The 26461-nt window shown below is 47.9% G+C and overlaps 9 protein-coding genes across 9 annotated transcripts in view; 5 read left to right on the forward strand and 4 right to left on the reverse strand.

The window, feature by feature from the left end:
• Positions 1-423: 423 nt before the first annotated feature.
• On the forward strand, positions 424-1582 carry MCYG_06774 (AkeP; the record flags this gene model as incomplete). Its single annotated transcript, XM_002844764.1, has 2 exons — positions 424-1526; positions 1576-1582. The coding sequence occupies 2 exons, from the start codon at positions 424-426 to the stop codon at positions 1580-1582; spliced, it is 1110 nt and encodes a 369-aa protein (XP_002844810.1).
• Positions 1583-1910: 328 nt separating this feature from the next.
• MCYG_06775 (conserved hypothetical protein) lies at positions 1911-3884 on the reverse strand (the record flags this gene model as incomplete). Its single annotated transcript, XM_002844765.1, has 3 exons — positions 1911-3552; positions 3628-3737; positions 3849-3884. The coding sequence occupies 3 exons, from the start codon at positions 3882-3884 to the stop codon at positions 1911-1913; spliced, it is 1788 nt and encodes a 595-aa protein (XP_002844811.1).
• Positions 3885-4159: 275 nt separating this feature from the next.
• On the forward strand, positions 4160-4626 carry MCYG_06776 (uncharacterized protein; the record flags this gene model as incomplete). The annotated part of the gene is made up of 3 exons (XM_002844766.1): positions 4160-4348; positions 4405-4532; positions 4605-4626. The coding sequence occupies 3 exons, from the start codon at positions 4160-4162 to the stop codon at positions 4624-4626; spliced, it is 339 nt and encodes a 112-aa protein (XP_002844812.1).
• Positions 4627-5754: 1128 nt separating this feature from the next.
• On the forward strand, positions 5755-6354 carry MCYG_06777 (uncharacterized protein; the record flags this gene model as incomplete). The annotated part of the gene is made up of 3 exons (XM_002844767.1): positions 5755-5882; positions 6039-6086; positions 6144-6354. 3 exons carry the CDS (start codon positions 5755-5757, stop codon positions 6352-6354), a joined length of 387 nt encoding a protein of 128 aa, XP_002844813.1.
• Positions 6355-13148: 6794 nt separating this feature from the next.
• MCYG_06778 (conserved hypothetical protein) lies at positions 13149-15697 on the forward strand (the record flags this gene model as incomplete). Its single annotated transcript, XM_002844768.1, has 2 exons — positions 13149-13722; positions 13812-15697. The coding sequence occupies 2 exons, from the start codon at positions 13149-13151 to the stop codon at positions 15695-15697; spliced, it is 2460 nt and encodes an 819-aa protein (XP_002844814.1).
• A 965-nt stretch (positions 15698-16662) lies between these two features.
• On the forward strand, positions 16663-18156 carry MCYG_06779 (conserved hypothetical protein; the record flags this gene model as incomplete). The annotated part of the gene is made up of 1 exon (XM_002844769.1): positions 16663-18156. The coding sequence occupies one exon, from the start codon at positions 16663-16665 to the stop codon at positions 18154-18156; it is 1494 nt and encodes a 497-aa protein (XP_002844815.1).
• A 694-nt stretch (positions 18157-18850) lies between these two features.
• MCYG_06780 (calcium influx-promoting protein ehs1) lies at positions 18851-20862 on the reverse strand (the record flags this gene model as incomplete). Its single annotated transcript, XM_002844770.1, has 2 exons — positions 18851-19536; positions 19594-20862. The coding sequence occupies 2 exons, from the start codon at positions 20834-20836 to the stop codon at positions 18851-18853; spliced, it is 1929 nt and encodes a 642-aa protein (XP_002844816.1).
• Positions 20863-21501: 639 nt separating this feature from the next.
• On the reverse strand, positions 21502-23546 carry MCYG_06781 (magnesium transporter ALR1; the record flags this gene model as incomplete). Its single annotated transcript, XM_002844771.1, has 2 exons — positions 21502-22081; positions 22147-23546. 2 exons carry the CDS (start codon positions 23544-23546, stop codon positions 21502-21504), a joined length of 1980 nt encoding a protein of 659 aa, XP_002844817.1.
• A 1961-nt stretch (positions 23547-25507) lies between these two features.
• The window catches only part of MCYG_06782 (yqcI), a gene marked incomplete at both ends in the record, with an annotated part of 1253 nt that continues 299 nt past the window's right edge, over positions 25508-26461 (reverse strand). Inside the window, 2 exons of the mRNA XM_002844772.1 lie at positions 25508-26225; positions 26293-26397. Coding sequence (XP_002844818.1) covers positions 25508-26225; positions 26293-26397 — 823 coding nt within the window. The remainder of the gene's footprint in view (positions 26226-26292; positions 26398-26461) is intronic.

Below are 26461 nucleotides of genomic sequence, written 5' to 3' on the forward strand. Positions count from 1 at the left end.
CCTTTTTATTATTTTGTTTTCCCTGGCCACCATCTTGTATTCCATATTCCATTTCCTCTTTGAATCTTTCATATGACAATTGCCCTGTGGTACGAAATTACAGCAAAAATCGCACATTATACTGGCGTTTTCAAATATTTGGCAGCTAATAAATAACCTTCCCAATAAGCAATGTACTCTAACTATCATCCTTTCAACTAACCTGTCTTACTATGAATTGAATCGAAGGCCATTATAATAACAGTTCTTGGTTCTTAATGAGATTTCCTTTCGCAAACGCCGATTTGGTGTGACTGGTTAGATTCTGTATTTAAGGCCCCTCTATAAGTATCAACTCTGCCAAAAACCAGTAACTATCTTTCAACGTCGAACATAAGACTGCTATCAGGACATAGTATAAGCGACGAGCTTGGAAAAAAAGCCATGAAGCAAGAAATCACTAAGATTGTTCATGTCGACAAGGCCCGCGCTGTCAAAGATTCTGAATATGCCCGCTCTTTCAGCAAAACACCCTCATTCTGTGTTTACGACGAACGATTTATAGACATCATTGGCCCGGACCCCAGAATACAGCTTATCGAGGAAAAAAGGGGGAAAGGAGAGCAGTTCGCTCATGAAGCGGGCGTGTACATTCGCGCGACCAACTCCGTGTACTTTACATCCAACTTCCAGACATGCGATCCTATTGATCTATACGCCATCAACTGCGAGACACACAAGATTGATAAACTCGACTATCCACCAGTTGTTCAGGCAAATGGAGCATGCAATTATCCAGGGGTAACTGCTTCTACTCATTGGGCGACTAGAAACAGGAACGAACCCGATCGTATCCTCTATTGCTCCCAGGGAGATCATTCCACACCGTCAGGCCTGGTCCTAGTCGATCCTGTCACTAAGGAGTCCGAGATCCTGATAAACAACTTCCACGGTCGAGATTTCTCCTCTGTGAACGACGTGGTGGTGCACCATGGTACGGGGGACATTTGGTTTACGGACCCAACTTATGGCTACGAGCAGGGCTTTCGTCCTGACCCCGTTCTACCAGCACAGATATACAGATATCGACCCTCGACAAAGGACTGCACAGTCTTAGCTGATGGGTTCGACATGTGCAATGGACTCTGCTTCAACCCGGACTATTCGCGCTTATATGTCACCGACACGGGTGCGGTGAAGGCCGTCAGTTACTCCGGAGACGGACACAAGTTCGAAACCAACTACAGAAACCCTAGTACAATATATGTCTATGATGTGGTTGATAATGGCACAAGGGTTGCTAACCGGAGGACCTTTGCATTTTGTGATTCGGGGGTGCCTGATGGGATTAAATGTGATGAGAAGGGGTATGTGTATTCTGGCTGTGGGGATGGAGTGCATGTCTGGGACCCAAATGGAATTCTGGTAGGCAAGATAATTGTTGGACGTACAACGGCGAATTTCTGTTTCGTCAAAGGAGGTATTTGGATGTTGAGTGAAGAGGACCTGTACTTCTGCAAAATCCAGGCGAAAGGGGCATTGGTTAAGTTAGAGTGCGAGTAGACATGATACTTTGCCAAATCTTCTGTTATCTAGCCGTTAACTTGAGAGAGTTAAGAGTATTGAGGCATACTATGTGATAGAGGAAGTAATAAATATCTATAACTGCATTTCAGTTATTATACTTACCCCATACTCATCATGCTTAGATCACCGAATATATATACACTTAAAGCCATGCATTCTAAGGAGGCCCAACAGAGGATATCTAGCCAAAAAAAAAAAAGGACAATAAGAAACACCGAGAAGGGGAACGGAATGTACAAAAGGCCAATAATGTACAACAGGGGTATCATCCGTTACCCGTAGACAACATATGGACGGGCATTCATTCGATATATAATGCAAAAGTATGGCCACCAATTCCGTAACTAAAACTCCGTATTCCAGGTGGGTGGTGACATAGATAGGAAGTCAAAGTTCTCTAAGTTAAACCACGAAAGCATTTCTTGAGAAGCTATCTCAGGGTTAGATGTTGCCGGTGGAGGCGCCATAGATGTCGGTATATGCGGCTCCCTGTTTAGTGCTTTGGTTACGGAGTGGCCGGAGCTTTCAGTTGTGATTTGCCCCTCGCACCGTTCGATCATTTCTTTAAGCCCCTGCGCGATGCGATGCACTAGATGCTGTTTTGCGCAAGGGCAATGTTGAAACACTTCCAAGACCCGCCGACTGGTCCGAAACACCAATTGCGTGTCAACATGGACATGCTGCCTGTTACGGGTCGCAACTTTGAGCAGGAAAACGGCAGCAAACGCAAACATGGTATGGAAATAATGAGGGATTCCAACAAGGTATGCACGTATCTCATCAGATTCAATCAGTAGTTCCAAAATAGATATGGCGGTCGTAACAGCACATGCTGCAATGTCCTGTAGTTCTGGGGCAAGGGGGATGGAAGCAGATTCCACATTTAACCCTCGAAACGCATGAGAGCATATGAAGAATTTTGCAAATCGGAAATGGAGTTTAACAGCCTGTGAGGGGAAGTTCCCAAGCCATTTATTCCGTGCCAGTCTTCCTGTCCACGTTTGTGACCATCTATCTAACTGTGCAAGGTAGTCCCGCAGCTGGGGGATAAGTGATAGCGGAACTGCTTTCATTGCATCTACCCCATAGGTCTGCCGTACCTTTCCCAGAAGCAAAAGGAGGTCGATATGGCTGATAAGCCTAAGGTCGATCTCCCCAGAAAACGGGGATGCTAGATGGTTTTTCCAGTTGATATATCCGGGTTCTACACCACAAGCTGGGGAGCCATGGAGTATTGATATTTGCTCGTTGGCCAGGAATATTAATAGCCACATCTGTGACTTGCCAAAGCCTTCTTTGTCGGTCTGTGGTTGGTTCATATGTGCCGTGTGGTACTGCATGCCGATTGCTTTTCTCAGGACAAGGCCAGACAGTACCCAGGTCAGATTTCCTAGCCAGTAAGAGCCCATACATAGAGCTTTGATATCCTCCACCCCCAGGTGGCTCCGGAACATGAGTGAGGATGTCACACTACGCAATTCTCTGCTCAACTTATCGTATACCTCTGTGCCTAACGGGTCATGTAAAGCTGCAACCGTGCATAGGGTTAATGCAAGTAGCGTGGATGTCTTTCGGACCTCGCCAATGTCTGCATACTTCTGTAAATGATCGTAGAAAAAGTGGTCTAGCCGGGTCAAATAAGTCTTGGTGAGTTGACCTGCCTCTGCTTCGGTGATTATCCCGCGCGAGACAAAATCCGGCTCCATGACCAAGCCAGAAAATTGAGCCGTCCCTTCGTGCACTTCGCTGGACTTTGTGACTTCGTAAAGGGAGCGCATTGGAGCGGAGGCGAGCGTGTCCTGCTCTATGGTAACCTCTAGTGAATTCGATTGTTCATCGGCGTGTTCACGCTGAGAGGCCTTCCCATCTTCCTCCTTGATGCCAAGTTCGTCCACCGCAGATACTGGAGGAAGAGACAATGCTGCCCTAGCTTCATTTAGAGCTGTTTGGAGGTGTGAAAAGTATTTGTTCATCTGAGAATTCCATCTGTTTGAGAGTTAAAAAATATTAGAAACCCGAAGTTCACAGTCAAGCTCGAACTCTTTCAGGTGTATACCGTACCTCGCCTGCTCTACCACGATATCCTGAATGGACTTGTTCGGGGAGCATTCCAGGCCTCGTTCCGCGCAACGTTTACATGGCGGAGTGTCATCGTCCATAACGCATTTGGTCTATCATTCTATATCAGCAAGGTTCCTCATGAAGTATGGAATTCTTCTTCTTCTTTTCAATACCTTCTGTTTTCTACAGGCCGGACATGCCGTCGACTTGCGACTGGTCACAGCAACACTGATCTTGGGTGATTCGGGAGGAGCCATGCCAAACGAAACCGGAGGGGTATTGGGAGTCTTCGTCAAGCTATCCGGCGACTTATACATGGCCATATCGCCGGCACCAGAGCCATTAGACAGAGGATGTATCGTATCAGGCGAGTTCGACGGATTCGACGATAGCTCTGCAACTGACCACGGACGCTTCCGCGGCGGGTTCATCGTGCGAGGCCAACAGCTTCTTCTCGCTGTGCTACCAGAAGAGGTCGAGTATCCAAGTATATCGATCGAGGTTCTATAGTATGCGCCGTGCGACAAGGTTCATGGATATGGATGGGCAAAGCTGCAGTCATCGCAGGGGAAAGAAGCGCGCGCGGGGGGAGAGAGTGTTTTCTTATTTAATCCAGGTTGAACAAGAAGGTCAGCCTTGCCACTCTCTCCTCTCCTCCTCGCAGACCAGGCTGAAGGCGACAACAAAAACCGCCGCCAGGCGACAGGCAAGCTCTCAACGAGTTTGAAGGCGTTGATGTTTTGTTCCTTAGGGAGGATCTGCTAACCGCGAAATTAGATCGAGCTCTGCATGCGGAGAATCCTCAAGCGCGGTGGAGTCGAGCCGAGGGATGCTGGACAGCTAGGATTGCCGTCGGTACAACATACTGCAGAGCATCATGTCTCGAGAGACATCGAAAGGCATCGGTAAAACATATACAGCATATACAGAAACATAGAGAAAGAGCCTTGGTTTACGACGATACAGCTGATTTATAGAGGCGGCGTTGGTTGGTGGTGATGCTACGGATGAAGGGAGGAATATGAAAATATTATGCTACTAGATGGCTATATATTATTATTATTATTATCAACTTCATGGCTCGACAGTGCCCTCTACTGGAACGAGGTCCAGCAGACGTCAAACGGGAGAAATGGGCGCTATATCTGTCGCGACCTGCCATCAGACCTTTCAACTTGAAACCATCCATTCGGCTCCTCTTGACTTTTCTCGACTCTGGTCCCCTCGCTTGTCAGCGATAGAGCCAGCCTGCGGTAGGCGTGGGTGACACGTCTCGCAGGCTAAGTCTTCGTTTGCTGGAATAGGACTTCCATCACGCCAGGAGACAAAACACCTTTTCTTTTCTCCCGGATTGTCCTGTCTGAATGGACAGTCGTTTCGGGTCTGCGGAAAGCTGTCAGCAAGAGCCTCGGAATGGAATTACAGTTAATATCAAATTTCGTCGATAAAGATCGGTGAAAACATGCCGTGCTTCATGTGCGTGTATCTTTCAGACACAGCCTGATCCCAACTTTATCGCTCTCGGCTGCAGGTACGGTTGGTTAAACATATATTGCTATCTTTTTGTTTTTGTCTTTCCCAGGCCCGCTTTCCCCTGCCGTCTGGCAATCTCGGAGCGTACATACTTACCTTATAGGCACGGAACAGATGGAAGGGCTAAAAAGAGAGCCGCCACCACCTTCAACTCTCTTCCAAGCTTGACAGGTCCCAAGCTTGCCAGGTCGGTTAGCCAACCTTCAGCCATATGGACCACTTGGAATGTGCTCTCCCGCTTCCCCCCGAGGTGCCTGAGAAGGGGGAAAAAAAAAAGAAAAGCGGTCAAAAGTGCCGACCAGCATCCCTCGACCTTGGGACGATCGGAAGTACTATGTATTGACATCTCGACCGAGTCATGATATCAAGCCAGTTCAATTGTCGATATCGTTGCCTTCTCTCTCTTTTTTCTCACTAAAAAAAAAAAATGAGACAGGCGCAGGAAGAGTCGTTTAGCTTCATGCAGAGAATAAAACAAGTACGTCAGACCGTATGGCGGTGGCTCTGAATCCTCGCTCTTATCAGATTGTTTAATTGCATTGGATGGACCGCCAACCAGAGTAGGATGAGGGGCTCTCTGCATATTCTGCATATATGGCCGAGTTCAGTGGTGGAGTGGATGAGACGACAGCCAGAGCCAAGAGTGGAAAAACACTGGCTGAATACGCAGCTGATGGCTTTTTCTTTTATACAGACAGGGTGTCTACTTTATCCGCCGAATGGTACCGCCCCCTCTTGAAGGATGAGGAGATGGTGTCGAATGACGGCTGAAGAATATATGTATATTTTCGAACTTGCTCTACCGATCAACAGGCCAGGGATTACAAGGGAGAAATCATCCCATGTCTATATTCCTGATGGGTTAATGCTATTTACAGCAAATACATGCACGACAGACTGAGCAAGATAAACATTCTCACTGTTCCGTACGTCTGGAAGCACTTGAGAAAAGAGTAACTAATACGTGGTATATACACATGCAGCTACTTCATCCATGCCCTGCATTTCACCCTAGTTTCAAGGCAAGGCACGCACCAACAGGCGCAAGAAACGACAAGACAGCTAACCGGGTTAGAGAGACAAAAAGCAATTGAGCCAACCATCAAAGCACGAAAACGAAATGATCTCACTGAAGCCGCCCAGAAGCAAATCCATCTATATACACAAGCTGAATGCTTAAAAATAGAAGCATAAGCATAAATTTACCTATAATTTACATTTTTATGCTTCTTTTTATGATAGTCTTTTTTTTTTTTGCCATGAGGAAATACGGTTAGGGTTCTCATTCCGAGGTTCCCCATACGCGTGCATTTTCTTGACAAGGGCAGACATGAGATTGTGTCCCTGTTGCATCACAAAGGGACCAAGAAGCAGCCTTCTTCGGGGATACGGAGCTGGAACCCTGTTCCCTCCATCCCGCTCTCGTACTAGTCGAAAAGGTTTCATGAGAGCGCTCAAGACCGAAAGAGGCCCTTCCATACGCACTTGTTCCTTGCATAATTTGTGCGGGAGCTATAAGTCGACAAAGTATAGGTGGGTTAAAGCTCGTATTTCGCAGCGATCAGCCAGTCTGGTCTCTTTTTCTCCTTCCTTTCCTGATTTTCTTCCATGATAATAGGCTGTGGAGAGGAGAGGAGAGGGGAATGCTGGTGGAAATATTAGCACCCTGTGCTATTGACAAGGTACTCATTGTCTGGAGATCCGCCCATGTCTAGATCCCGCTGGGGGAAAGAGACGACTGAGATACCCCATCTCGGACGCACGTCAGAGACATGCTGATAACAAGCAGTCTCTCCAGGACCACGGAATGCAAAATGTTGTATATAATAAAGATTCTGGGCTGTGGATCTTGTAGCTATATGTATTTTACTCGGAGCTACGCCTGCAGCTTCCGGAAGAATCGTAAGGATCTGGCTTTGGGCTTCACGAGCAAGATATCCCTGTGTCTTGGATTCTTGGACGTGATCGCGATCGCTGGTGTTTCCTGTGGTCATCAATTAGCCTTCCAGATGTACTGTACGGAGTTGTATATGTGATTGTACAATATATATGAGCAGGGTCTTAATTCATGCATATGTCCCCTGTCAGACGGGGTATTCATAGGCTGAGGAGCCTTGTCCTGTCCGGAGGATGGGTGGATAAGCACAGGGGATAGAAGCGGTTTAATACCAATATATACTCCTCCTGGCGAAAGTCCCCGAGGGTATAGCCTAATGGGGATTGGAATTTCAATGCATCAGCGGGCTGGCGGACAACTTCATGCAGTCGTGATTTGAAGGTATTCCCTCTTTTCTAGAGCATTCTACAGTATAACCGTCAGCTCGCTTAACTATCACGTCGGAGCGCCCATATTCTCCAAATTTGGAGGCAGCCTGTCCTTACTTATTGTCCGGCATATATGTACGTACATATAATATATATATACTGTGTATGTGCAACAGTGGTATAATAAATGGAGGCCAAGAGGAGGACGCGGGGTGTTCCTCGTTTCCTTCTCGATCTTCATGCATCAGGAGGATACGAAGACCATTGCTGAATTCCCAGGAACCTGGTATGGAAGGGGGGAAGGGAAAGCTGGTATCTTTCCCATGGATCTCTCGTGAAGTTCGTGATGGCCCGTTGACGGACTACATCTTGCATAAGCGCAAACATACATTCTTTGGGATATCCATCCAGCGTGTATATATAAAGAGATACTATATACGGGGAGGATTCCCGTTACCTATGTATGTATATATATATACGACAGCAAGCAACGTGCTCTTGGCGATCGTGTAGTTATAGCATGGCCTACACGTTTTTTTCTTGACCCTGGCGGCAGGAGGCCGGCTGCGGCCGCTCATGGACATCGATATCAAACTGCTAGCCTTGGGTTTTTACCTTTTCTTCCTTCACCTACATTTACATAACACCAGCGAGGAGGATGAAAAAAGGGGAGCTCATCCTGCTCTCTGCTTGTCTGACAAGGGGGCCAGCGTTCACCCATTTAGGAGGAGTATGACACCAGGCAGTTTTCAGCATCAATATATCAGGTGTCTGCAAGGCTCCTTGCTGATCTTCTGCAGGGCAACATGTCTTCTTCCACGGACATGTGCAGTTGTCATACCGGCTGATCGATTGCAGCCCAGATGTAACATATATATATGGCGGGATCTTGTATCATCGTCATCGCCAGGGCGTCTGTCATACCGTGTTGTACATACTTTTGTATGTACACAGTATATGTTCGGCAGCCTCGGGGCGAGAGAGCTATCATCCACGTCGGTAAAGGGGCCGAGCTGGGTGTGTATATGCTCCATCATGTGTGTTTTATATATACATGAAACAAATATGTCACGAATAAGCTCCGTAAGTGGTACCTGCAGGCGTGATAGCCGCTGGAGCAAGGCGTGAACATGATGCTTAAACTGTGTCCCAAAGTTGCTCCAGTATGTATACGCAATGATATGGAGACCAAAAAAAAGTAAGAAGAAGCGCAAGGCTCTCTCGACCACTGACAACAGCCCGTCACACGTGTAGACCTGGACAGGTTGAAAGCGGCCGCTTGGGTCGGCCGTTGGGGGAGGAAAAGAAGAAAAACGTATGCAGCGACTCTGCCTTATCCAGAGAAATGGGATTATTTTTCTTTTCTTCTTTTCTCCTCTCTACCCGTGTGGTGTTTGTTACGCCTGACTGGCCGCGGTAGTTTGTGCTTTGACCCAGTTCGCGACATCATCGCCCTCTTTTTTATTCTTGATAATAATCTTATGCACACATGGGAGTATGGGTTTTTGAGGCAGAGCGAACGAACTGCAGGATTCCGTGACTACTATGGACGTAGCACCAGAAGAGCGGAAATATGGGCGGCGTAAAAGCAAGCTGTCGGATACCAGCGCTGTGTTCCGAAGTACGTGTATAGTATGCACATATGGGACGATCTGCTGCAGGCGTGGCTTGAGGTGGCTTCGAATAGGTCAAACGGCCAACAGGCATCAAAGCTCGTCGGGCATGAAGACTTTCATGTGTTCTCTCTTCTTCTCTTTTTTTCCCCATTCATGTGTTTCCCTTCTTCGGTAAACTGATGCGGCTTGACGTTCGATAACGGCCGATGGTATGATTTGCATCACATGTATCCGCACTTTGCTCTCTCCCCGCTCCGAAGGTATGATGGAGAAAAGGCGATGGATACCTTTTTAGCCTGCCCTCCGTACTTCGGGCCATGGACAACCCCATCCCCTACGTGGAGAAGTTCGTGGGTTGCACGGAATATACGCGCGAGTGACTGCAAGCCATCTGCCGATCCCCATCACTCTCCGGGCCTGTCAAAAAGGGGGTCAGCCATGTGTATTTTTTTTTTTGGTGGGTAGAAGTGGTTAGATGGCGAAGGTTTGCCACTACCGAGCAGACATACTCCATCGAGAAGAGAAGATCTTCGGTTGAGCGCATCTCGCTAACCATGGATACTCTGGGGGTACAAAGTAAGTATATGATAACATGGTCGATGTATAATGAGGGTGTGATATTGATGTCATGCTTGAACAGTAGCCTGGATCGACAGTCAAAAACGTAATAATAATGATGGCATTCAACCAGAGAGAAACGTCCGGCCGTCCAGGGAGTGGATATATATCACTCTGCTATTATCATCACGCCAACTCTTGCTAAATAGGTTGTAGCTTATCGGTCGTTTTCCTGGGGAAGAAGCAAGAGCAGAGCAAACAAGACCAGTCAACTGTTGTCGTTTGAGCGTTTCGTCTCTAACCGCAGAGCCACTGCGCGCAAAGTCATAGTGCCAGCGTACTATTTACAGGGCGGTCATTATGCTTTGCGATGCGTTGTATCCTGCCTGACCATGGCCCCTAACGTCTTGGATCAGACTCTCGTTCAAGCCATGTCTTCTTGTCGGTTTCATGGATGAGCCTGGAAACAGAAACCCCAGACGCCGTTTATTCTCCGCAAGTAGAGAGACGCTAAGTGCGTTTGCACTCTTTTTTTTTTCTTTTCTTCTTTTTGTTTCCCCGCTCAGAGTATCCGTACATAGTAAGATGTGTATATATGTATATGTTGTGTTCATCTGGGCCCTTTTTGAGTATATCTTCTGGTTATCTCTTCGGCAAGCCAACCCGGTCTCTATACCGCGGCTATAGGTCGAGAGTATCTGCCCAACTGTCAAGCAAGTACTGTGATCCATGTATGTACAACGGTTGACATGTAGAAACCATCCCGCGTCGTGACTGTGGCGTGCAGATAGTCGACTGTTGGAAAAAAGGGTCCAGTCGAGGGCGTTTAGGCACGGCACAAGACATGATATCGCATACATCATGCAGTCCATGTCAACGTATGGATGTATACATAGTATGTAAAGAAAAATTACAAGACATCCTGCGTTTGCACGACGCCAGAAAGCCGGCCAGGCGATATGGCGATAGTTATGGCGATCGAAGGCAGCCCGTCGGCCATCCACATCTTGCAGCGTTTTCAACAATTCCATTCTCATCTTACCTGACTGCTATTTTGCCTGCGCGTGTGTGTATAGATTCTCCTTCTGGACAGGTTCCACTTGCTTTTGCCCGCGGTCCAGGCGGCCAGCCAGGCAAAAGAGAGAGAGGGAGAGGGAGGGAAGATCAGATCAGAGCAGAAGCAGACCCATCCCTGTGGGAGAGAAGCACGAAAAAAGAGGGAGACGGCAGACAATCCCGGCGTGTTGGGATGTCGAACCGCCAATGACGCTGCCTGGTAAGTCGGACGCTTTGCTGCTACTGGCATAGACCGATGGAGTCAGTCCCTTGCGCCGTTGTTTCTAGTTGGAAGTCTATCTGCCAGCCCCCTTTTTATTTGCTTCTTCTTTCCCTTTACTCTGTTTGGCCTCCTGTGGATGGGGTGGGAAGATGCTGATAGAGAGAATAGGTATGACACGACTGGAAGAGACAAGCGACTGGCGAGGTCGGGTTCAGGCTGCCCTTTGAGCGCCTCTCTTCTCCTGCTCTGGCGGCCGCGCTCGACCTTTCTCCTCCGTTGGCCCGGCGTTGCGCCAGCTGCAGTAGCGTTGCATCTTTTTCGCTGTATTTCTTTTCCCTTCCCCTTGCCGCATCGCACAAATGGGAGAGAGGGATTGGAAGGGCGAGGAGGCCATGATTGGTGGATTTTTTTTTATTTTTATACCTGCAACTTATACGACGCCTACCTTTGGCTCTCTCTGCCGTTGGAGTGGTTGACTTTCTCGATGACAATGCTGAAACGGCTGGCACACACAAGAGAAGAGGCAGAAGAGAGAGAAAAAGAAAAGAAGAATCATAAGAAAAATCAAACCGAAAGACGACGTTTCAGATATTGCTCTTCTGCTGCTGCAGCTTTTTTTTTTTCCCTCATGAGAAAAGGAAGAAGCTGTTGAATTTGCCTCAGGTGTACGATGTAAGGGAGAGAGAAGATGGCAAACACGATTGAGATCGTACAGACAAGATGATCAGCAATGCTGAGATCCTCTCAGGATGAAGCCAGCTTGATACATAACTACACAATCCTTGACAGGGCTTTTTTTTTTCCAGACGGGAAGATGAAGGGGAGAAACGAAGATATTAATAACAACAATAACAGGCATGGCCTGGGATGCTATTTCGTGTGTAAAACCTCCTTACACACATTCCCATCACAGCGGAGGATTAGCCGGGTGATGGGCCATGGCCAATGAGGCCGACATTATAATGCTCTTCTTCTCTCCGCCTGCTCGACCCCTTGCCGTGGTACCTGGTTATGCTCCGTACGCAAAAAAAAAGCAGAAAAAAGAAAAAAGACAAGAAAAAAAAAGCAACGAGAACAGAGGCAGAGCTTGTTACTCCGTTCAGAAAAAGAAAGGAAAAAAAAAAAAAAAAGAGAGAAGGCCTTCCCATGGTTCCCGTTCCTGCAGGTGGACTTACTTCGTCTTGATAACTCCGCCCCAAAAGCCAGAGGACGAGACTAAACATTGACTAGAACGAGGAGTGGAGAGAGAGATAGAGAGAAATGGACTCCATTTTCTGCATATGTATACGCCTTGGGAGTCCAGTCCAGTCCTTCTCCCCTAATTCTCTCCTGCTCGGGGGCTTTCTTTTTGCTAATACTTATTGTACTCTCCCGCCGCAATCGGGATAAAAAAGTCGAGTTTTTTTCTTCTGCTTTCTACTTGTTATACGGAGTGCTCTTTTTTCCTCAACATATACACCCCGGGTTTCTTTTCTTTTCTTTTACTTCTTCTCTTCTTGCCCTGCTCTGTTCCTGGTCCGTCCTGCTTTTTTGATATACACATATAACTTGCTCGTGGCCCTGTCCCATCCCACCAGCCTGATATCTATATATCTATCTCTCCTTTCTGGTCCTATTCCCAACGATAACTTCCCTGTCGAGGGTTAATTCTTGGTCCCTTTTTTTTAAACTTCTCACAGGGAGCCTACTTTTGGGTCGCTTGCTCATACACTGGTTGTTTGTGTCCCTTACCCAAAATAAAAAAAAAAGAGCTCATCTTATATTCGCTTTTCTTCCTCAATTGCTCGAACTATACGCCCTATCCAACATCTGGCCTGACACTACCGAGACGCTGGCTTCTTACGTCTCAGACTATTAAGATTGTTTCTGTGCGAGGTTTGCTTTGACCAAGGGCTTCACTTACCGATAGCTCGCATCAACAAATCCCTTCAGGCATTATCTGTTTCTATGGTGTCTCGCTAGCCTGCTCCCTGAGGCCTAATCCCGGCCTGCCCAGGCAAGCATACATACAACATCCCAACAAGGCCTATCCTCCGACGATTACTTCTCAATTGCTGGTCTCTTTCTTTTTTTGCAGTTTTTTTTTTTTTTATTTTATTTATTCCCATACTCGACCCCTGGTCCTTCGCGTGGGCGTATGTGGAGAGAGGGTGACAAGAAGATAGAGAAAGAGACGCAAGCCCACCCTTAGGCCGTCTCCCTCCGTCTCCGTTATATCGCACACTCGTCCTCCCTGGAAGTCTAACTTAATTATATATCCCATTGTCAATATGTGGGCCGGAGTCTCCATGCCCTTTCTTGATAATACATTCTCGCCCTCTCCTGCTCCTTCTCAATCCCAGACACAGTCACGGCCCTCGACCTCTCAATGGTATCATGACCAGATTGTGAGGGAGCTACCTTTCATGTCAGCTGCTTCAAGAAGTCGATCAGGGAGTCCTTCACGTAATCGCAGCAACACTGGCACCCACAGTCCAAAACACTTGTCTGTGCTAGGCCTTCGCGCTCGAAGCGACACTGGCAATTCTTCCAACTTGTCCCCTGTCCCGTCAATGACATCGTCAGCCGAACTGTCTTCGAAACGATCATCTTACGACGGTAGCAAGGGTGCCTTCGATTTCGTTCTTCCGCTTGAAAAGGAAGAGAGCTTGAGCAAATCATTCTTCTCCCGTGGTAATCGGATTCTCAGACGTCAGGGAAGTAAATTTAACCTCTCAGATACCCTCATCTTGGACGAAGAGGAAGAGATGTCGAGCGATCAGGTTTGGTATGGTGAGAAGAAGACGAAGCGAGACAAACCCGCTGTTCTGCGTCGTATCAACCGGCAGAGAGATAGTATCAGCCGTATGTTCATACCCTAAAGACAAAATAAAAGAAAGGATGCTTTCGTCCTTTCTCTTTATTTGCTTCTTGTTAACAAATGTCATACGCAGATGCCCAACTTAAAAGCAGGATCTCAGAGCCCTTCCACTTTCAACACATCACTCACACCAGCCGTGGGCAATTACCACCCATCGAGCACACCCACCCACACGATCTTGCTACCGAATTTTCAATCATCCGCGCCTCTCAACGGCCCAACTCTGAACTCAAGGGCATACATGCTCAGAACTTGTCGTATCGACCTTATACCGCTGAAGAGGAAGCAGACTGGAGCCTCGATACTCTCGCCCCTGATGCTCCCTCTCTCTTTACCCGCAGCCCTCCAGGATCACCACAGGTGGCGACCCCATCCTCGCCAGAGGCCCGGCTGCTCAGGAGATCACCTCATTCGGTCGAAAACTTCTCTCGACCTGTTTCCAGAATCGTACGACGGCCATTCTCGTCTACTGTGGTGCCCCCGCCTAGGAGATCGTCAAGGATGCCTGCGAGTCCCGAATCTGTTCGCTGTGGAATTGACCCTGCTGAAGAGCTCGCGGGACTGAATGGCCTCTCCTTATCTCCAGTGGAGGATAAGCCGGTCAATGGCGCCGTTGGATATGCTGTGTCGCCCATGGAGCCAAGGCCTGTCGCAGAACCGATTGAAGAAATCGGACGTGCATTTAGCCCCAGCGAGAATAGCACATCATTCACTAATCTCTCCTCACTGGTCCAGCTAGATGGCGTCCCCGAACAGGACGAAACCTCTCCATTGGCTCACAGCCATGTCATATCTTTCGATCCAACTCCATACAATACTTATCTGGAACCTGAAGTTGTCGAGGCCCCAGCAGAGATGAAGAAACCATCACTATTCCTGAGTCCACTCGAGGAAACTCGCTTTGAGTGTGAAGATATGCACTCTCCCATCATCCCATCGAATCAACCAAGCAAGTCGACGCTACCAGCCGGTCCCAAATCACCTGCTGAAGCAGTTGGCATGCATGCTTCAAACTCCTCTTGGGAGGCCGACATCGACTATTGCTACGAGCATGCCGCCGAATCAAATTCGAATTTCGACTGGCACCGAAGTTCCTCTGAAGAGCATCGAGACCACAAATATTTGGCCCATGGCAAAAGCGAAACCTCGGCTTGTTTCAAGGTCAACTCTGGCTCGTTTTACCTTCACCCCTTGGACACAACCACCTCAGGTCGGACCACGCCAGAGCTCCAACCCTCATCAGGAATATCCACTTCGACCAGAACTGAGAGCGATGTTGCCAGCCCAGCCGTCTTCAACCATTCATTTGGAGTTTTCCCCACCACCACGGACTCTCTTGATAAACTGCCCAGAACAAACGAAATCCAAGTTTTGGAAACCCATTTTGAGGATGTATCACATGACTCTGTCTATTCTCACGTGATCCATGAAGACGACGAATATCACGTGGACGAGCCCGTCTACATCCGAAGTGGTTCCTCTCCTCTCAGCAAGTGCAACTCCCAGGAGAGTATGATGCTGTTCCGCGCTGCCTCGATTGTGCGGAAACATCGTTCTTCCACTTCCACCAACAGCGTTCCTGACCTTATCCATAGCCCCAACTGCAGTCGTGAGATGGTGGATCGCGAGATACCAACCAGCCCCCTGGCCGATAGACCAGTGATGCCACGTCCTCCTGTATCTCCTATTTATTCGCGGCCCCTTCCACTCGGCCGCGAAGGAGTTCCCAGAATGCCGTTTGCCTCTGTCTCTGCCATCGAGCCTACCTCCATCCCATCCATTTCAATGCATGACCGCTCCAAGTCTGCATCCGTTCTCGAGTCTGGCGATTGTACAATCGTCAGGAGCAACAACACGGCTCGAAAGCGTTCTTCAACTTTATCCCGCGGAGTTCGTAAGAACCGTCCTTCATACTCGCTATTCCCAGTTACTGGAGCACCATCTCCAAGGGTTAGCTGAAAACTTTGTACCATTGTACTGCCTTCTCAGTCCCTCCCACTATCCCTTCCTTGGTCATAGACGTGATTTCTTATACCCTTTTTCCTTGACCTATTCAATGACGCTTATGATCATGCATACATGTGCTGGCAACTCTCTCTTCTACTAACATTCCTTATACCACAAAAACCTTTCGTCAATAACGAGCAAGTCTTGCAGGCACATGATTTATATTCTAATCCCCTCCGGCCTTACGCGCTGGTTTTTACCAGTTATTTTTATGTCTCATCGTTCATTTATCATCGGCTGGGCATGCGAGCAAATCATTAATTGTACCAATTTTTCCTTATGTCTAGCATCTTGCAAGCACCAACCTTGTTCTCTGCTACTGCTTTTCCTTGCTTTAATCACTCGGGAGGGGTATCAATAATAGACCGGACGGTGTGCAAAAACCTGCCTTTCATCACCTGCTTTCATCTGTTTAAGCCTGTCGTTTGCTGTTAATTCTTTTTTTTTTTATATTTGGCTTGGGGAACTGGATAATTTTTGGCTAGCATCTAAGTGTGTGAGCATTCGCATGACCATGGGTGCTGCGAACGGTGTGGTGGAAAACCTTATTATTCTTCGGAGCGTATCACTCTTTCATGAATTGATTAATTTTATTCATTAAGAATCTTGCTCTTTGCATTACGATTATAAATGGATAGATAAACTTCTAAAGAATGTAAACAATAACAAAACAAAGTATTTTTTGCATAACTTTAAAGCTTAAAATTAAAGCTTATTGTATGACTAACAACTTAAAATCAACATTTCGCTATAACTATTCTCCGTTACTCACGTGACATTCAACCGCAAACGCCGTCATAGAGTTGAACAAAGTCTGTTTTTGTTGCTGCGTTATCAAACTTACCTACAATTCTTCCTTCGATACCGAAGCGTTATAGACGGGACACAGCAGAATATACGAGATTCAGTACACAACCATGGCCTCTGCATCGTCTCAGGCTGTGACAAAGCGATCGTCAGATACGCAACTGATGCCTCCTCCGCCACCAGCGAAGCGGATAAAACGACCGCCTGTTGCCCTTGACGAAGACGATTACACCGACGCCCTTTCCCATATCGTCGCCCGGGATTTCTTTCCTGGATTGCTGGAAACTCAAGCTCAACGGGATTATCTTGATGCCCTTGAATCGAAAGACAAGGAATGGATTACCACAGCAGGAAGGAGAATGGCGCAGGTGATGACTCCGGGATCGCAGAGGAGATATGCTGGGACATCCATGACACCGCACCGCGGAAGCGATCCTATCCTGTCTAATATGGAGACCCCCCACCGAACCCCAGCTATGAACAAGAATACACCCAGAGGCTGGAAAGGCGATACCCCGATGTCGTGTGCTACTCCAGGTAGCGTGGCCTCGACTGCCACAAGCTCCGCAGGCAGAGGGGTCCCATCGAAGGTACGGAATATGGGACTAGGCGCTTTTCAACAAAAATATACGAGCGAAGACAACGAATCATTCAACAAGCTACTTGATAAGCAGAATGCAAAGAAGAGGGAGAAATATGCATGGCTGTGGAGTGGGAATAAGATCCCGTCGGCCAGACAGCTGGTCCATGAAAAGCGGGAAGCAAAGAGACTTGAAGCGCAGGCCGCGCCGGATGGGAGCAGGGAGAAACAGCTTTTGAAACTATCCGATACCAGGGTCGTGGCGGACGAACGTCCCGCCAGACCTGATGGCTGGAAATCAAAACCCGAGAATTCCTTGATGTTTATCCCTTCTTCCGTGGAAGACGAGGTCGAAACAGTTCAGCAAAAACGAGAGGCTACATCCCGGATGGGAGAGAAGCAAGTCCTCTATCACAACACCCGTATTAGGCCGCAGCTCGAAAATGTAGATGCAGACCGGCATTCGACCGTCCCACCGTCACCTTCCCTATCTGCAGTTCGTGATGCAATAGCCGGACGGCCACGACCAACCGACTCAGAACCAGGGTACGCTGGCGGTGAAACTCCTCGTGTAAATGGATACGCCTTTGTTGATGAGGACGAACCCGAGCCACACTCGGTTAAACATGCTGACGAGGATGAAGAGGCATATCATCTCAAACTTCTCGAGAGCCAAGCTACTGACTCGACGCCGAATCCGTTCAAGCTCAAAGAGAGCGGGAAGAGAGAACTATTGCTTCACCGCATGGTGGAACGGGTGGCAAAGAATAATAGAAGCGAGAAGGCGATGAAAGAGACGAAGACCCCTGTACCGGTGTTCCCAAGCAGCCCGATGATCGCCTTTGGGAGATCGGGTAATGGATCTTCAATACCAAAAACGCCTGTCATGGGTCGGGCTGCACTTACCCCTGCAGCCCAGAGGCTCTGGGCCCAGGTGGGTAATAGCACTCCAAGAAGAGCTGTGACGTCTGGTTCAACGGGTGGAAAGAATATGTGGACACCCACACCCAAAAGGGCCAAATAGAGTGTTGGATCTTGGGTCTTTCATCCCAACAACAAACCCCTTGTATATTATTACGATTACTATAGATTCACGAACCCAAACACTTTAGAGACTCGAGCTTTCTATTACCTAATATTATTCAGACATAGCCTCGTCGAATTCTCATCCTACTTGGCATTATAAAGGCCACGCCATGCACCTTGCTTCCGTTATACAACAGTAATTTGAAATCCATGCCTCCCCGGTAACCTTTCCAAATATCTCCGGCTTCATCGGCCCCCGTCTTTGTTTCTGACAAATTTGTCTCCAGGCGGTGAAAATATATTGGCCTTCTTGGAGTATGTATGTACGTGTGACCTTGGTCCAAGGAACAAGGCTGTATATATGTACGGTGATTTGAAACTGGATCTGTTATCCTGCATATTGCAAATTCCTGAGACCTGGACCTCCCATGACAAGGGCCATAATATGGTAACAGAGAACCATCCTGTGTTCGATCCTCAACTGTATGAGCATTGACCTGCAATTATCCTTTGAGGTCCACCATTAATCTTTCTTCCGTGCATGATTTGAATCGGGACCAGACAACGATTGAGACCCAAATGAACGTTTCATTGTTATGAACGTATGGTAGATGTTCAGTTCGCTTGGATTTGGTTTTTGAGACGGGGTGCCGATTATCCGATCACCTTCCGCTCTCGTAGGTCGTTTCAGATCAATCCCAGTGCAAAATACCCCAGACGAGCGCCCAGAAGACAAATGTAAAGGAAAAAATAAATTTCACTCCATCCGCGGACTTCCATCCCGAATTCAAGAAGTACGCCGCGCCAAGGTAACTACAGGTGATATCTCCATTGGCGCTTCGCTGTCCATAGGAATAGTTTAGCCATTGGCCGGTGGGGCATCCGAAGCCGAATGATGCAGGACAGCTTCGAACTAATGAATAACATAAGTCCTGGCAGGGAAGAACCTCTTTGTACGGCCCAGGCTTTATTTTGGTATCGATCAGTGGATTTCTAGAAGAGTTGGTTAATACATTTTGTCGGCCAGAGTAGTCATCAGGTAGCATGGTGCCATTAAGAAACTGCTGGCCAGTATTTCTTGGACGAAGGAACGCAAGATCACTGGAAAAATCTTGGCATCTGGGTATGGTGACGGCACAAAGCCATTGTTTATATGCATCTGCACACTGTGAGCAATTTGTTGCGAGGGAGTACTGCTCTGTTGCTGGGGCATTGCAAGATATCTGCTGGAGCGAATAGGTGAAATTTTGGAATAGCTGAGCGGCTTGAGTGTCATAAATATCGCTAAGTTCGGAGACATTGAGTTCTGGGCTTGATGGCACCGCGTAAGCGACTTCAGAGCAGAACTTCAAATTATATACTATGGCGCAGTTGTTTTCTTAAGATCACATATTAGTAGTGACCGGATAGGTCAAGTGGTTGCTCTCTAACTTACCTCTTTTTGTCGTGAAATTCATCGCCTTCCACACTTTTCCGCCACCCCCAACCACCTTATTCCCATAAGCCGTCGAGTTTCCCTCCATGGCCAAAAACCCATAATAGACAGAGCTGCTGTTCAATCCTTTGGCGTAGATCTGCTCTTTGGGTTTATGATCTATGCCACGGGCCGTCATGCCAACATCAAGGCTTTTTTGCTTCTTGCTTATTTGTGCGTTATTTTGTAGGCCACAAAATGAATGCTGAAGGCCTACTATGGCCGAATCATTCATGTTGTGTGCAAATAATGTAAAAGGAGGGGGATCAAGGGCCAGCCATTGCTTATATATTTCGGAGTCGGGAGATTCGCGGGTGGTATCATTTGTCTGCAGTAGAGCTGCATCGCTGTCTCCGTCAACAAAGTAAAGAAAGGAAGTAGTATTATCAAGGCCATGGAAGGGAGCGTCAATAGAAGCTGCTATTTCGTAGTTATATATTCCTGAATATCGAGTATTGTTTGGAGCGGCAACGGCAATGTATACGTCTCCGTCGGCACTTGGGTTTACAGCAACATAACCGCCATCAAAAGGTTTGTAAATAACAGCTGAGTTGTCCTTGTACTGAGGGCCGGGTCTGTCAAAAGTTTTGCTTGTAGACACGTAGAGTTCTAGTTGAGGGGGTCCAGAATCCTTGGCTGCACGGGTGGCATTGAGGCCTGGCTGAAGGCACGTATTTGCGGTAATATATACAGAGACAGCGCGGCGAAATAGATTCCCATCTCCCTCGTCTAGTTCGAATATGTCACCCAAATCATCCGAATCGTCCGGGTCGTCATTGTTAAGGATTGTGCCTCCGTCTAGAACAAGACTTATGTCTGACGGAAGGCCTGGCGTGGGCGGAGACTTGGGGCCGTTCACAGCTTCCTTGGGGAATACCCAATACTGCGTCTCCCCGATTTTTATATTCTTTAATTTGGCAACGTTGTTCGCCAAAGCCTCTGTCCCTGGTGCCGCCCTCTGACCAATTTCAACGTCCTCTTCAGACAACAGGGCACCCCGTCCATCTAGCTCAGGTTGCTGGCTATGGGTATCTATAGCTGGCGAGTCCGGAGGGCCATACCTTTCTAATATCACCGCATCGACATCGGCCGCGTAAGCGAGGTGTGGGCTGGTGAGAGCAAAATAAAGGATAATGAGGAGGATGGTGGCGGCAAGGGAGGCAGCAAACCGAGATTGAAGCGGAGTGAGCTTTGGCCAAGGCATCGGCACGCCTATATGAAGATTTAACGGAACGAATGGTAAAAGGGGGTTGGTGGTTCTTTTGAACGAGGTTGTCCGTCAATCACCTATTAAACAAGGCGAAACTAATCATCGACGCTAAATATCATGAGGCAGAGTAAGCAAAGGGTAAGCAGTGAGAGCGCGTAGTCCTATCCTGGCGGTTATCATTATATCATCCTCTTGTTATTGTCCTTCTTGTTCAGCTTCCAAACTGTCCAACGCCTTTTCTTGCAAGGTTGTTGGTTAACTAGGATAAGCAGCCGCGGGATTACATAATCTCAGCTAATAACTATCAGATATAAAAACTTGCCCGACGGTAAAGAGAGTCAGCGTTGGGAGTGGTTAATAGCTTAGAGATTGAGTACGGGGTAATGATAATTACAGTAAAGGTGATTTAGGGACGGAAGAGTTATAATTAGACCGACGCCAAAATCTCCTTGAGTTATCAGAATCCAATAATAAACAATTACAACCAAATATCAACAGCGAAACTGCAAGTATTAACAAAAAGACAAACTGGACCAAAGCAGTATGGTCAAACTTTTTTCTGCGTAGGCATGCCCACTAACATTGGCGTGCATCCAGGCGGCCGTCAAGGAAAGAATCGAAGCGCCGTAGAATCAACAACGGCATGCTTGACAGAGCCTTTACACGAGTTTGTATCGACGAGCAAAGGTCAGGCTGACAATGGAGATAAGAACGATGATTCCCACAACGCCAAAGAACCAGTGGAGGCTATCATCGTGCTGACCAGGGACATGCACGTTCATTCCGAAAAGACCACAGATCAGGTTCATCGGGACGAGAATACTGGCCAGGAAAGTGATCTTGCTCAGCACCTCGTTCACCCTGTTACCAACCATGATGTTCGTCACGTTGACCTGAGCCAGGTAGTTACCATGCGAGCGGCTGAGCATCTTTTCAAAATGACCCAAGCTCGACATCATGGTCACGACGTGGTCCTGGATATCGCCAAGGTAAAGCCCGATATCACCCCGGGGTGTGACTGAGTATTGCTCGTTGCAGCGCTTGGCAAAACCCTTGATGACGTCCGCTTTCCCACCAAGAAGGCGCATAAGACTCATTACTTTCTTACGTAGGCCACCGATCTTTGGGAGGAAAAGATTGAAATCCTCAATTCGGGCAACGTAGACGTGATCTTCAATGGCTTCAGATTCAATTTCGATCTCACGAATCACAGGGCCAAAGCTGTCAACAATGTCGTCACTTTTACAAGATTAGTTAGACGAAGACAAAACACAATAAGATGAAGGTGCACTACGCAAACTTACATCATAGCATAGCAAATCCAATCACTACTCAGGGATACATATTCACGCAGTTTCCCAATTCGCTTCCTCACATTAGCCGCGTGTGGGTTATCAATAAAGCTGAAAGAGATAACACCCTCCCGGAACACCACCATGTATAAGTTGACAGGTTCTAGATAGTCTTCGCTGGTCTTGTCCATCTGGTAGAAGGTACGGAAACAAACAAAGTAGTATTGGCGGAATAATTCAACTTTCTCGCGTGCTTCCTGGGTCATTATGTCCTCTGCAGTCAAAGGATGGATGGAAAAGGCGCGAGAAATAGCACCAATCTCATCATTGGTCGGGTTGACGACATCAAGCCACCAAACGCCTCCATCCGGTCCAAGCTGAAAAAGGTCACGGAACGAGTCGCCGGGAAGGACAAGATCTCCAATCGAAGCGGCATGGATGGTGCTTTCAAACTCAGAGGAGAAAAAGCTGAAGCGTTGTGGACTATTAGTATTTTTCAGGGTCTCAAGGCCATCCTTTTCGCCCTCTGGTTCGTCAGAGCTAGAATTTTTGGCATCATCTACGGGCAGCTGGACGGTCTCGTTTGATTCCTCTTGGGAGCACGGAGTCATTATAATGTCAGGAACATCGACATGGCTATTCCCCTTGTGGAGACCCGGAAAACCGGAGGTATGCTTGCTCTGCGTGCTAATACTATGTTTGCGTGGGATTGGACGATGTGCTGAGCGGTTCTCGGCGTTGACCTTGTTGCTGAGAGCGACAAACTCTTCCAGCTCCTCATAATCAATTATTGGCGAACGACCTGGCTCTTCGAATGGCGGAGGAGGGAAGCACACGTCTGCCTCTTCCGTTGGGTTGACACGAATGTCCACACTGCCGGGACGGACCACACTAGCGTTGCTGAAAGTTGGTTTGCGGTGGTGGGAAGTGGCAGATATGGTACGATGGAGATTGAGTTCACGCTCTCCTGGCATCTGGCTTTCCATTGTGTTTGCTCGTTCACGTCGACGGGGTTCGGCAAAGGCCTCGACCGAGTTTGGCGGGGAGGTCGAAATGGAGGTATGAGAGGATGTCATTGAGGGGCGACGGGTATCGTTCGGGCTTAGGCGAGAGCCCATTGGGTTAACAGAGACCCTCCTGGCCCCAAGTCTGTCTAAACTTTCCTCCTCATCCTCGTCCATAACAGCATGTTCGAAATCTCTGCATCTAGGGCTCCCGTCTAGAATTCCATTTCCGGCGACCGGGACTAGAAGCTCGGGCCGGCCGTGATTTTCGGTCGAGCTTCGCACAGTCGGACCCTCCATGGTCTCCGCTCTGGGCAGACCTTCGGCTTGGAACCGGTGGTCGTCCAACTCTGGAGCAGGCGTGCGGTACCTGGTATCTCCCTTGTCCGATTTTGGCGAGTCGCTCATGGTGTAGTTCGCCCTCTTGATGTTGTTAAAGTATCCAATTGCAGAATATATCCTGTTATGCTGGTCTATATTGGTTCTGCGGAAGCGTGAACGCCAGAACAGCGCTCACCTTGCAGCCCTCGAACGACAATGTGAATATTGAAAAAAAAAAAATTTCAAAAAAGCGGCCACCAAAAAAAGGTCACTTAGTTTTTTTTTTGTTCAGTTGGATAGTCCGGTCCAGCCTAGCCCTCGAGGAAGGGCTGGCTGAGTCTGTTCAACGTGTATTGCTTCGCGTATTGCCATATATTTGCGGGAGTCAAGTTATGGAGGTCGAATGTCTCCCCCGACAAAGACCCGGAACTTTGGGCCCAGGAGAGGGTGGAGGAAGGAGTTCTGAGCGTAGTTAAGCCCCGCCAACTTGCCTGAGTTTTCAGAATGGGAGCGTCGAAGCTCCAGAGTCGCTGGATGAAGGGTTAAGCGGAAGGGCTGTCGCGTCTGTTGTGACTCCCTGCTCCTCCGTCTCAAGTCAACGGTCAGGATCTAAACAAAGGACCTCTCGCGGATGATCCAACGGCAGACTAGTTTCTGCCTCTTAAGGTAAAACAACCGTCTAGCTGCGACGATGGCAGGTTTCTCGAGCTGCGTTGGTCAAGACGTGGTGGTGGTGGTTTTGTTAAGTTGTGTGCAAAAAGCTGTTGCGGTGGCGGTCGGTAAAAAAAAAAAGGAAGAAAAACTGAAAGCGGACCCAACGGGCTTATTAACCGGCTCTTGCTGACTCAGCGCGGCCTTTTTATCTTTTCGCGAGGAAAAAAGAAGAAAACTTTGCGACAAGAAAGGACTAGCGCGGCTTGGCGTAGGCGCGAATTTCCGCCACCAAAAAATGTAAAAAAAAGAGCTGCAAATTAAAAGAAGTCTGGGATGGTAGGAGATGCTTTTTTCTTTGAGGGAAGTCTTGAGGGTTTACGGGTTACTGTTACTTGAGAGTACTCGACATACAACGAGAGCACGGAGTACCCGGTGGATGCTACGGATAAGGCTGATATATTTGCGACCTGTGGCTGGGCTCAAGCTAGACGATGTGGCTGAAGGATATTATATTCCACCCATCAGAAGAAACCAGTGCCAGCTCCGATAAATGCTCTTTCTTTTTTATTTTATCATTATACATATATTTCCTTCTCTCGCCTGTGTTAGATCCGATTTGATAGCCGGGTTGTATCTTGCTTCTTCCTTGCTTAGCTCTTTGATAGTCGGCATGTCAGCTGTACAAGATGATACAGTCGATGTGAGAACGGCCTGTGAGCCTTGTACCCCCGTCCAGTCACCGCCAAGTTGCGATTGAAGGGATAGGTAGCCATGCCGACCTTGTTCCGTACTAATAACTATCTCTCGGCTTGGTTGAACATGGTTGTGGAACAAGTTGATTGGGCCACTTCAGGAGCAACGGACAAGACCGTAGGGTCATGCCACTGCTGGACGCCATTCTTGCAGTAGACTCGTACAGATAAGAAACAGGATGGCTACATGGCTTCCGAGATATAACACGAGGAAATTGACCATCATGACGGAGGGTCAGGCTGGAGAGATGTCACGTGAGCTCTAATTTTAGACGCCCTTCTGCGGGTTTCCTTCCCGTCTTTTCTATAGCTCACCGGCCCGGTCCTCATATACCATCTTCTACCAATCATCGGTTCTCTATTTGATAACTACTTTCCGTTGGACCTTTTCGCCGAGAGTCGGCCTATACTGAGACAGCTGAGGCATTTGCTTGGAGTTTCATCGATAATAACATTGATGCCCAATCGAGCATGATATCAAAAGTTCTCTGACCTAGAGAGGTAAACACGGCTATTACTACTGCTTTCCCCTGGCAGTTCTATTTTTTTTCCATCTTGATGAGATCTATAAAACCATCTATATGTGTCTTCCCCCATCACCAAAGCATCGAACCCTCAAATTAAACACGACATAGAACGAGGTTAATCAAGTGAAGAGTAAGGGCATGGCGGGGATGAATGATTTTCATCCATGATGAAGTATTGTTTGCTCTCTCTGCCGGTAACATCGCCGTAGTTCTTCAATTCAGGACTAATCGGCACCTCGTCGTAGTCGGCCAACAGACCCCGAACCTTTGAGATAGCTGCTTTCTTCTTCAACTCCGTGGCAAAGAGAATATCAAATACAAAGTTTGGCTGGAAGACAATACAGAAACATGGCGCATATCGCGATCTTCGTTTCTCGTGGGAGGGCGTCATGGCTGCACTGAACACAGGCTCACCATTAAAGCAAAATTTCCAGAGCGGGGTGTCGGTGTCCGTTGGAATGTTTGCAGGCCATGCCTTGGTGTCAACCTTTCTCAGAGCGCGAAGGCAGTCCCAGTACTTCTGGTGATAATCTCGAGCCGTCAGCCGGGAGTCAACGATCGGGAAAAGAACGACAAGGCTGGTGTTTGGGCCTAGTTCAGATTGCGGCGTGGTGAGATATTCTTTGAGAGCAGCGGCCAAGCTGTCGATGTTCTTCTTGTTGTTCATATCTTCGGAGTCCAGGAAGATGTATCGGTGCTCCTTGGCCTTGAAGCCCTTGGTGGCATACACACATGGAAATGCTACCGGGTCCGTTGAACAGACAGCAGCTTGAAAGGCGTCATAAGACTGTCTTTGCCATGTTGTTGGGCCAAACGTTGTTTCAAGCTCTTTTCTATATTATAGGAAAGAGCGCTTGATTAGCCAGGTGCTCTCACATGTTATTATTGGACATGATATACCTTTTCAATATCTTTGAACTCTGCGGCCCCTTTTGCTGGCCAATGCTCTGAAGCAAATGGATAAGCTGGTGAACGAACCCTTCTTGGACAGGCTCTTTGGCTTTACTGTGAGAGATGAGGTGAGATATGTAAGCAGACGCAGATGAGGCAAGGCGATGACTGCATTTGA

The sequence above is a fragment of the Microsporum canis genome, genomic scaffold, assembly GCF_000151145.1.
Source record: "Microsporum canis CBS 113480 supercont1.6 genomic scaffold, whole genome shotgun sequence".
Classification (NCBI taxonomy): domain Eukaryota; kingdom Fungi; phylum Ascomycota; class Eurotiomycetes; order Onygenales; family Arthrodermataceae; genus Microsporum; species Microsporum canis.